We start from the raw sequence: 11202 nt of genomic DNA, 5'->3' as shown, positions 1-11202 counted from the left end.
GCGCAGTCACTCCGAATCCAAGCGGCCACGCTCCTCCTCCTCCTCCTCCTCAGGGCAGGCCCCAGTGTTCTGAGTCCACACAGCTCTCCTCGCCTCTCCTCCCCTGGACAGCCACCGGAGCCCCAGTGGCTGCTCCGAGTCCCAGCGCTGTGCTGAGCGGCCTCCTCTACGACACTCCCAGTTGTCTGAGTTCACTGCTTCAGCTGGGGGGAGGGTGTCTCGCCAGCAGCTCTACTTCACAAAGTTCCCTGCGTTCCGGGACTACCGTCCCATCCAGGACGCCTCCCCAACAGGAGAGACTCACCCGACTGCTTTGAGTTGGTCCCAAGTCTCTCAATATCTCCTCTTTTGAATCCTGAGTCCTGGAGCAACATAAAATGCAGCCACCCTCTAGGCTGCCATCTTGAAACCTCTCCATCTTACTGTTTTTAATACCAATGGTGATACACAGTTAATCAGACTAAAAAACCACTGGGTGACATGGTTGAAGGATGTCCTCTTTAAATGACCATCTGTATCAGTCATTTTAACTCATATACATGTTAATTCTGAAATTTCTAAAAAGGTTTTAAATTATTCTGAACATTAAGAGATTTCCTTTTCCATCTGATATTATTCAAAATAATCAGGAGGATGTCAATCAGTTGTAGAGAAAAAGTGGCAACAATAGATATCTTAGAGATCTTCTTGATATAAAAATTTGGTAATGAAACAGTCTTGTTCAGTTGCCGAGAGTCTTGCTAAGATGCTTAGGTTGGCCTCAAACTTGCAATCCTCCTGCCTCAACCTATGCAGTCACTGGGATTACAAGCATGCATCACCATGCCTGCCCGCCCCCCCCCCCCTTTTATTTAAGGAAATACAAGTGGTAAACATGCAATTCAAGACCACTAGTGTCTTCCCAGGGATTAAGGGGGGTAAGTGACAATTCTAAGGATGCTCTGTATCTCTCTCTAGATTCTAGATTCATTAAGAAATCAAGAAACATGTGTGCTTGTAATCTTAATCCCAAATCAAAGGAACAGACTTAAATTATAATACTTATTCTCCATTACTCTGGTTTAAAATAAAATTAGTTTCCTGTCTCACCCTGGCGTCTTTGCTAAGGGTCACATTGAGCTGTGCACTGCTGCAGGGGCGTCTTTAGGAGTCAGCATCATGGCAGAAGACATCAAGATCAAAATCAAGAACTATAAGACTGCCCCTTTTGACAGCCACTTCTCCAACCAGAATCAGACCAGGAAATGCTGGCATAACTACCTAGACTTCCACCGCTGCCAGAAGGCAATGACTGCGAAAGGGGGTGATGTCTCTGTGTGTGAGTGGTACTGGCGTGTGTACAAGTCCCTCTGCCCCATATCCTGGGTCTCGACTTGGGATGACCGCCGGGCAGAAGGCACGTTTCCTGGGAAGATCTGAACTGGTTCCACCCTGCCTCTCCTGTCTTCTGTCCTCCCAGGGTGGTAAAGGGGGACCTGGGTACTTGGTAGTTCGTACCCTGGGCTGAATCATGACTTAACTAATAAAAATTCACTGGAAAAAATAATAAAAATAAAAAAATAAAATAAAATTACAAAAACTAAGACTTAGTGAGCAATGAAAGTATGTTTTTAATATCATGAGTATTAACCAAATAGACCATACAAAAATCTGTAAGGAAATGTAATATCAAGTGATTTAACACTCAATTCAGTTTCTTTCATTTTATTTTTAGGATGGTTTCACTTTTTAGGACAGAATGACACAAATAGAGGAAACAAGCTTCAGGGTTGGCTGAGACCATATTTATCTGCTCTCCCAAAAGCACTAACTCAGCCCCCAAAAGAGGGATTACAAATCTGAGAATTTAGGGAAAAGATATATAGACTAGGGATTCTAATTAAACAAGGAAAATCATTAATGACATAGGTACTCTATTCTTCATAGCGGTACTAATACAAATGCAACCCTTTCAAATCAAGGAACCTGTCATTCCTTTCCTATTGGCTTTACAATCCCTATGAAAGAAATAAAATTACATAAAGGTGTAAACTGATATGACTCTCTTAGAGACACTGTAATATAGAAGAGAAATTGGTTTTTTTTGTTTGTTTGGGTTTTTTTGGTAAGCTTCTTCTGAGTTCTGTAGCCTTCATGGTACTTCAGAGCCCCAATAGTCGAGAAGTTCATGACAAAAGATAAAAGTGAAAAAGTAGACACAGAGATCTGTGAAGACTTCGCCCATTTTGCTATAGGTATCCATTGATCGATTTATCACTTCAGCAGGAATTCCAGATAATAGAAGTGCTGCTGTCAATACTGTTGTCTTTATCTTCTTTTCACTCTGTAAAGACAAAGATTCAAATTAACTTTACATCTTTCAGCAGACTACATAAACTCTATAAAAACATGATCAATTCTGTTATTTTTGCCTAACTGGTTTAGAACTTGTTAAGGAAGTTTCAAAACAATATGCCAACATTTACTGAAAATATAATAGGTAAATCAGTAAACTACGCAATAGCAGACAAGATTCAGTTTTTAAAAGGTATCATCTTGGAAACAAGACACAAATACTTTAAAATAGGTATGGTGGCACAAGGCAAAAAACAGGAAAATCATTATTAGTTAGGGCTTTGAATGACATGGATGATGTGGCACAAGGGCTCAAAGGAGATAGAAATTGCTGAAGTTTTGTGTAATTAAGGCACAAGCAATAATTCCACAGGAGGCAGAAAACAGGTCTTCTCAAGAATGAGTAGCACTTAGATTGGTAGAAATATAATGAGAAATCTTATTTTAAGTCTCATAACAAAAGCCAGAGGCAGAAGAATACTGATCATATTGAAGAACAGTGAGTAATTTGTAAATAAATCATAGGAGCATCCTTAATGGTCCTAAATGATATGCTAAGAAATTTGCACCTGATTATACACGCAATAGGATGTAACTGAACAAGTCAGAATACTTTTGGGGAAAGAGAAAACATTTATTTCCTAATATAATTTTCTAATCTCACTTTTTAAAAAAATTCAAAGTTGCTTTTCAAAAAAAGTTATTAATTGGTATCAAGAAAACCACTCACATGGTTCAATAATCTTAAAAATATAAAAAAGTTAGGCTGGATATGGTGGCATGCCCAACTATTCAGGAAGCTGAAGTGGGAGGATCACTTCAACCCAGGAGTTCAAGATCAACCTGGGCAACACAGAGAGACCCTGTCTAAAAATAAATAAATAAATAAAAATTAAAGTTATAATTAACTAAGAAAAATGAGAGCCTATGTCCACAAAGACAGAAGAAAAGTTCTTCAATGTTTTAGTCAAAATACCCCAAAACTGGAAACAACCAAGATGTCCATCAAAAAGAAATCAGATAAACAAATGGATATATATGTACCCTTGACTATTACTCACCAAAATAAAAGGGAATGAACTACAAATATACTCAAAAACTTGGATGAATCTCAAAAATGTCATGCAGACTTCAGGCTTGTAGAAACATAAAAAGGAATATAATCCTATTTATATTAATTGCTAAAACAGGCAAAACTTTTATGGTGGGAAAAAGAAAATTAGACCTTTGTGGGTTAAGAACTGGGAGTGCCTGGAAAGGGGCACAACCAAACTTTCTGGGATGAAACAAGGTTCTAAACCTTGAGTTTTGAAGGTTGCCAAAACTTATCAAATCATTCACTTGGAACGTGAGCATTTCCTTTACAAAAAGTTAACCTTAAATAAAAAGAACCAGCAGGTCAGTCTCAGTGGCTTAGCAAGACCCTCTCTCAAAATGAAAAGTAAAAATAAAAAGGACTGGGGATGTAGCTCAGTGTAAAACCATCCCTGGGTTCTATCCCCAGTACAAAAACAAAACAAAAACAAAACCAAAACAAGAACCCACTGGGCAAGGGAATGTTCGCTTGTAATCCCAGCAACTAAGGAGACAGGAAGGAGGATTGCAAGTTTAAGGACAGTCTCAACAATTTAGTGGGGCCCTAAGCAACTCAGCTAGACCTTGTCTCAAAATAAAAAATAAATTAAAAAAAAAAAAAGGATTAGGGATATAAATCAGTGGTAAAGCACCTCTGGGTTCAATCCTCAGAATCCCCCACCCCCCAAAAGTAAAAAAGAACCATAAACATTGACTTGTAGTTAATGCTATGTTAGAGGAGTGAAGTATACAGATATGTACATCTTTAACATACTTTGAAGTGCAGCAAGAAAAATGAGACAAATTGAAAATAGAAAATTTGATACATGGTAAATATGAGATGTTAATTACAGAATCTCCATAGTAAGTATAAAAAGCGTTCACTGCACAATTCTTTGTGTGTTTAAAAACTACTGCAACACTGCACATGCCTGTAATCCCAGCTTCTCCAGAAGCTGAGGCAGAAGGATTCTAAGTTTGAGGCCAGCACAAGCAGTTTAACTTAGTGAGACCCTGTCTCAAAGTAAAAAATAAAAAGGGCTGGGGTTGGAATGTAGCTAAGTGGTAGAGTGCCCTTAGATTCAATCCCTAGCACCATCAAAAAAAGGGGAAAAAAAAAAAAACCATAACAAGATGGACACAGTGGGGCAGTGATTTCAAGTTCAAAGTCGGCCTCAGCAAAAGCAAGGTGCTAAGCAACTCAGTGAGACCCTGTCTCTAAAGAAAATAGAAAAAAGGGCTGGGGATATGGTTCAATGGTTGAGCGCCCCTGGGGGTTCAATCCCTGGTACCAAAAAAAAAAGAAAGAAAGAAACCACCATAACAAAATGTTATTTTGTTGAAAGTGTAGTCTCCCTTTCTTGTTTCTCCCCCTATTTACCTAGTAACCTATGTACAGCTCTATTATTATTACTGTTAATACTATTACTGTTAATAGTTTCATGCATATATAAACAAAATCAAATATGAATTATTTTGCCTCCTTTTCACAAAAAAGGAGTATGCTACCCATCCTATTTTTGCATTTTTGTCTTTTCTCTTAATATTTCTTGGAGAGCTTACCACTATGAGTACAGGGAAAACTTCTTTTGTGTGTGTATGTGTCTGTGTGGTGCTGGGGAGCAAACCAAGGTCCTCATGTATGCTCGGGAAGTGCTTTAACTCTGAGCTACATTCCCAATCCAAGAATGAACTTCTAAGCTAATGCTTTAATTAAAAATGACATTTCTTTCTTTACCGTTTTACTTTCTGTATTTGACCAATATGAGCTTCAAAAACACAGATGTTTCAAATCCATGCAAACCACAAACAGATCTGTGGGCCCATTAGAAATGACTAAGCATGCAGGGTGTGGTGGCGCATGCCTATAATCCCAGTGGCTAAAGGCTGAGGCAAGAGGATCACAAATTCAAAGGCAGCCTCAACAATTTAGTGAGGCCCTAAGCAACTCAGCAAGACCCTCTCTAAATAAAATATTAAAAGGGCTAGGGATGTGGCTCAGTGGTTGAGCACCCCGGGTTCAATCCCCAGTACCAAAAAAAAAAAAGACTAAGCTAGGTTGAGGGCATAGTTCAGTGGTAGAGCACTGTCTAGCATGCATGAGGCCCTGGGTTGGATCCCCAGCACTGCACACACAAGAAAAATGACTAAGCAAACAGTCAAGTAGCCATTTTTCAGCAAAAATATTCACATGAAACTTGATCACACAAGTAAAGTTATCTTGGATGTCAGGCAAGTCGAGCCCCATAAGACTAAATATACCTACAGTCAAGCAGACCACATATATAGACCTCATCATATTCTGTTCTATAATTTTGGCCAGATATTTCTTGTTCTCCACATTAAAGATAAAGTGCATTGTTACCAAGTGTCCACTAACGGACACAGTAAGATAATCGAACTCATTTAAAAAATTAATTTTATTATAAACAAAATGAATTAGCAAACTTACTTAGTAATTAAATTGAACACTTTTCTTAGACAAGTACTATTAAAACACTATGGACCCCAAACCACCATGGACCAATATTTTTGTAAAATATAACGAAAGCATATGGCAATGTAAAAGCACAACGAAAATTCCTAATTACTCACTTTCTGAACTTAATACATCATGAAATACAAACAATTAGTGTGAAGATCAGCTCAGGCAGGCAAACCACACTTTGAGTAGCACTGATTCAGACTACAAGTAGAACCAGGTGGTTTTTTTTTTTTTGGTACTGAGGATTGAACCCAGGGGTGCTTAACCACTGAGCCACATTCCCAACACTTTTTATTTATTTTGAGCTGAGGTCTTGTTAAGTTGCTTAGGGCCTCAGTAAGTTGCTGTGGATGTCTTTGAACTTGCAATCCTACCTCAGGTTCCTGAGCGAATGGAATTACATCAGTGATCCAATGTGCCCAGCAGGACCATATTTTCTTCAAGTTCTTAAAATTAGCTAGTCGTGAATCAATTTAAATACATCACCAAACTTAGAAAAATTTTAATTTACCTTGGGAAAATATTTGTACAGTCCCATGTACGCAAGTTGTAAAGTAAGAAATGGAGCAAATATGGACTGTGAAGATAAAAGATAAAATTAAATATTTTCAACATAATCATTTGAACCACAATACATTGAACTAACAAAAGCTATAAAATTCTAAGCAACAAACTATAATAAAATACTAATTTAGTGGCTGAAAATCATATAGTTCTTTCAATTTTTTTTCAATTTCCCCAAAAAAGTCTTCTCTCATAAAAATTTACCGTTTAAATTATTTAGAGTATAAACCCATGCTAGATGTATAATACATTATGAATCTCCTTCACCTAGAGGGAACCACCTGACCACCTGAAGCATACCTAAAAGGTCCAGAAAACCATTCAATCTGCAGACTTTGGGGCAAAGAAGAACTCAGATGGCTACAGTCTTGGGCCCTCAAATGAGGAGCTACTCTTACTATAGATAAAACGACTTGATGATCTGGCTTCTTGGGCAAAATGGAAAAGATCAAAGTAACATTTAATTTACATAATTATTTCTAAAGTTAAAAATATTATGACAGGAACAAAGGAGCACAGATCACTAGATGGCAGTATAGTGAGAGCAGTGAGAACTACAGTTGAAAAGTTCACAGTGAAGAAAACTAGAAAAACAAAACTCTCGAAAAAATGAGACACAAAAGCAAGATGATGCTTTAAAAGCATGAGAGCAGAGAGTCCTTTAGATAAAGAGAGATCAAAGTAGCTACCCAGCTCACTAAATGTTAAAAGCATCATCAATCTTTGCTATGATAATTTATCAACAGTGTGAAAAAAAATCAGATCTGTTGAACAGATACTATTTAAGAAAATATTTGCATAAAAACAGATTTTTAAAAACTGTTTTGCTTAATGATATAAATCTTAATTATCTGGAAAATTGGTTTGTGTGTCTGATTCATGGTAGATATTCTTAAAATGTCTTTTGAATGGAAGTAGCTCTAAGAGCAAGACGCTTAACTGTGGTCTATGCTTTTCTGCATTCTACCACTACTGTAAAATAACAGGACCATATCATAGTACAACAAATGGACTGTCATTAAATACTTCTTCAACATTATAAAATGCTGAAATACCTTTGGAACCACAGAAAAAAGTTACTTCATATTCAGGACCACAGAAACTATTTAATATTTCAAACTACTTGGAAATGAATAATTAATATACTGTATATATAGGCACTTAAACCTTTGGTTCTAGTATGAAACACCCGGATTTAATCCCAGCTGTCACTTAGATGCATGACCTTGGGCAAATGATTTAACCTCTGAGTCTTCATTCCTTTACAGATTCAAATGATCTAGTTCATAAGGATGAAAATTAAATAAATTAGTACAAGCAAAGCACTTAAAATGGTACCTGGCATGAAGAACAACTTTAGTGATTACTAATGGGTTTTCATTTTGTAACTAAGGAAAATAACAAAGTTTATAATACAACTCCAAACAGCCCCATGAATCTGGCAGATATTAACTTAATATTGGCAACTAATTCTACGGATTAAAAGTACTTATTATATATAGCCAACTTGCATTTTCCAAGTTTAGTTAGCTTACAGCTCTTTCCTTACCAAATATTTGCAAACAAAAGCTCTGACGCCAAGAGCAAGAAGAGCACATCCCACCAATCTAAATATTCGAAAAGAGTCAAATTCTTCTGATGTACTTCCATCTTCCGGATTTGGCTTTTCACTGATCAACTGTTTCCGTAATTTCATTGCCTCTTCAAATCTAGAAAGGTACTGTTCTAGGCCATGGCGAGAACCCTTCTGGACAGTGTCTGCTGTCAGGTCCCCTCTGTTTCGCTGTCGGAGCTCAAGGTTGACATCATTACTGCACTCTGGTGGTTTAATGAAAGAGTCCAGTTTTTCTGCCAGCTGGGTCCCCTTTACCTCCACAACACCACCCTGCTGGTCAGTTGTTCCTGTACTGATTGAATCACCCAGCACTACTCGCTTTGAAACCGAAGGGATGCCGAGGGAGTTCAGTTTATCAGTGTCCTGCTGCTTTGATTTTGCTTGACTTTCTTCTTCTGAGGAAAAAAAAAATTAATAAGCCTTTTGTATTACACACTGGCAAACACCTTATTTATTAATATTTTTAAAATATGTTGCTGCTGCTAGAACTCAACAGTCACTGAATCAAAATACTGATTCTGCATAAAATAAAAACAAGTTCTTCTTTCTATACCATAAAAATATATCACTCCAAGAGTACTCCTGCAGAGGAAATAATCCAAATTTTGTGGGTAAGTAATAAGACTAGTAAACAAACTAGGAAAGACATTCAGGAATGGAAGCAGCTATCAAAAGCAACTTTTCATGGATAATATATTCCAGAAGTATGACTGCATTGCTTGAACTAGCCTACCCAGTTAAAAATATAAAGTCATTAAAGCTTTTTAGGATCTAAATTTTAAAATTAGATTTCTGAATCCAGAGCCCTGTGAGCATAGGTGTGGCATAGCCTACAACTACCATTAGGCAGACATTAGAGCAGCCATTAAAAAGTACTTACATAGTTTTAGGATGCTGTTCCAATTCAAAACAAAACAAAATAAAATTTTCAAAGCAAAATAACAAAATACAGAAAGATAATAAATAGTTGGGCACTGCAATTCCAGTGGTTTTGAAGGCTGAGGCTCTAAGCAACTTAGGGAGACCCTGTCTCTAAATAAAATGTAAAAAAGGGATGGGGATGTAGTTCAGTGATTAGGCACCCCTGGGTTCGATCCCTGATACCAAAAAAAGACAATAAATAATGCTCTGAGAAAGAATAAAGATGCTGGTATTAATTATTAATGGAAAAACAGTTCTACTATTTTAGAAAAATTTGAAAATGGTGCCCTTACATCTCATTTGAACTGTCTAAAGTTGACACTATCCAAGCCTCACAGAAGTCACAAAGATCTAAGGAGCTTGCAATCTCTATCTAAGGGCCAATTACTAAAGAACACACTTAAAATGGAAACTTAGACAATGTTAGGACATTGTAAGTGCTCAATTATATTAACTTAAAAAAATTTTATTGGACAAGTCTTTGGATGAGAATGTACTTTCCTTTAGGGTGAAACGTGGTTCCCTAAATGAACTGCTGTAACCTTACCTAATGAGAGTAAATCTCAGATGAGGATGTCACACCTGTTGGGTCTATAAAGAATGATCACTTTATTTATTTATTTTTTTTTTTTCCCCTTTCACCTCTTCTAGAAGATCTGTTGGTGACAGTGTTGAAAGTACTGAACACTGACACCAAGATATGAGTCTCTGATCCACGTAGGACAAGCGGGCGGGCAGTTCATAAAGATAAAAGTTATACAGCGAAGGGCAAAAGAAGGTAAAGGCCGGGAAGGTAATGGGAAGGAAAAGCATTTGGAACAGATGAGAAGGAAAACAATCGCCCGGAGGGGCGCAGTGGGCAGGGCAGTCAGGGGATGAAATGTGCGCCCTTCAAGAAAGGCGAGAGAGTAGCAAAGGGTAACTGAGCGGAGGGACTCAGGGGCCAAGGCTTTGCAGCCGGGTGGGGACAATCTCAGAGCAAAGCTCCGGGAAAACGGAGCGGGGCGACTAGGAACGTCCTGGGGTTGAGGTGTGAGAACGTGCGGCATCACTTAAACGGGCAGGAGCAGAATGGAGGTCAGCGAGCAGGGTTTGGTCCGCAACGTCGGCGGAGTGGAGGAGGGAGGGCAAAAGGGTGGGCGGGAGGCTGAGGGGAAACCGAGGCTCTCACCCGCGCCGCTCCCGGGCCTGTGAAAGCCCATGATGCGGTTGATGCGCTGCTCCGAGTTCATGAGCAGCTTTCTCCGCCGAAGCTCCGCCCGACGCTGGGAAGCAGACATGCCCGAGCCTGCCGGGGTCCCCGGTCTGTCCCCGCCGTCAGTGGCCACGGTCCCCGGCTCCATCCTCCCCTCCACAGTGAGAGAGACCGGGTACTAGTGAGAGAGGAGGTGTCGGCACGGATGACTTAGGGCCGCAGAAAGCACGTCACCCTCCCACGGTAGATCCGCCCCCGAGCGCTGTGCCAGAGACTGCGGGCGGAGCACGCGCGCGGCGTCCGGAGGGACCGCGCTCAAGGCTCTGGCCACCATCTTGAGTGAGGGCACCGCGGACACCCGGTCCCTCCCCGCCTTGGCTGGCTCTTACTCGCTTGCCCTCCCCACTACTGGGACCTCTCTGCTGTTCACGCGGAGGTAAAGAGAACCAGCCTCCGGACTGACCGGTGGGAAAGGATGCCACAGAGGAGCGGGTTCGTGCTACATCGTTGCCAGGAAGCAAAATGGAGGTTGCGGCGGCAGGAGCTTGTCTCCAGCTCTTGTGCGGCCAAGCTCTCCATCCGGGAAACTCGTAACTGCGGGAGCGACGCGTTGGGGAACGCTGACCCGTGTTTGTTGGTGATGCTGATTCCCATCCTGAACTGCACTTCCTCCGGAAACACGCCTGGTTTCTTCTTAGGGTTACTCACTTTCTTGTTCAAATGAGGCTTTCCGGAGAAAGCCTTACATGTCCATTCTAACTAGATTCCTAGCACTCTCTATTCCCTTGTTCTGCCTTCAGTTTCTCCTTCACACTCAGTCGCCTCACACGCTAAATGTACTAATTGTATTTGTTTCTCACTAACTAGAATGCACGCTCCATGAAGGCAAGGCTTTTGTTTTGTTCACTGCTGCAATTCCTAGAACAATGAACGCACAACAGGGCCCACTTATTCATTAGGCACAGTAGGCGCAATGTTGAAGAGCCATTGTAATTTAGGAGCCCCTGAAAACGC

At 39.9% G+C, this 11202-nt stretch overlaps 2 protein-coding genes across 2 annotated transcripts; one reads left to right on the top strand and one right to left on the bottom strand.

The window, feature by feature from the left end:
- The first annotated feature begins 1083 nt into the window (after window positions 1-1083).
- LOC306664158 (cytochrome c oxidase subunit 6B1-like) lies at window positions 1084-1537 on the top strand. Its single transcript, XM_079144935.1, has one exon. The coding sequence runs from the start codon at window positions 1159-1161 to the stop codon at window positions 1417-1419; it is 261 nt and encodes an 86-aa protein (XP_079001061.1). The 5' UTR covers window positions 1084-1158; the 3' UTR covers window positions 1420-1537.
- Window positions 1538-1590: 53 nt separating this feature from the next.
- Window positions 1591-10457, bottom strand: CAMLG (calcium modulating ligand). The gene is made up of 4 exons (XM_079145920.1): window positions 10165-10457; window positions 8007-8467; window positions 6405-6470; window positions 1591-2323 (listed from the first exon to the last, which is right to left on the bottom strand). The coding sequence occupies exons 1-4, from the start codon at window positions 10334-10336 to the stop codon at window positions 2132-2134; spliced, it is 891 nt and encodes a 296-aa protein (XP_079002046.1). The 5' UTR covers window positions 10337-10457; the 3' UTR covers window positions 1591-2131.
- Between the last annotated feature and the right edge of the window lie 745 nt (window positions 10458-11202).

Source organism: Sciurus vulgaris, assembly GCF_902686455.1.
Source record: "Sciurus vulgaris genome assembly, chromosome: 6".
NCBI lineage: Eukaryota > Metazoa > Chordata > Mammalia > Rodentia > Sciuridae > Sciurus > Sciurus vulgaris.
The sequence above is the reverse complement of the archived record's forward strand: the minus strand, read 5'-3'. Positions and strand labels throughout refer to the sequence as shown.

Excerpts from the sequence above, each read along its gene's own strand:
- CAMLG (XM_079145920.1), bottom strand. The coding sequence starts at position 10,336 with ATGGAGCCGGGGACCGTGGCCACTGACGGCGGGGACAGACCGGGGACC. Across the intron at positions 8,468-10,164 it reads CAGGCCCGGGAGCGGCGCGG|AAGAAGAAAGTCAAGCAAAA; the intron begins GTGAGAGCCTCG and ends TTTTTTCCTCAG. Across the intron at positions 2,324-6,404 it reads TGTACAAATATTTTCCCAAG|AGTGAAAAGAAGATAAAGAC; the intron begins GTAAATTAAAAT and ends TTGTCTTTACAG.
- LOC306664158 (XM_079144935.1), top strand. The coding sequence starts at position 1,159 with ATGGCAGAAGACATCAAGATCAAAATCAAGAACTATAAGACTGCCCCT.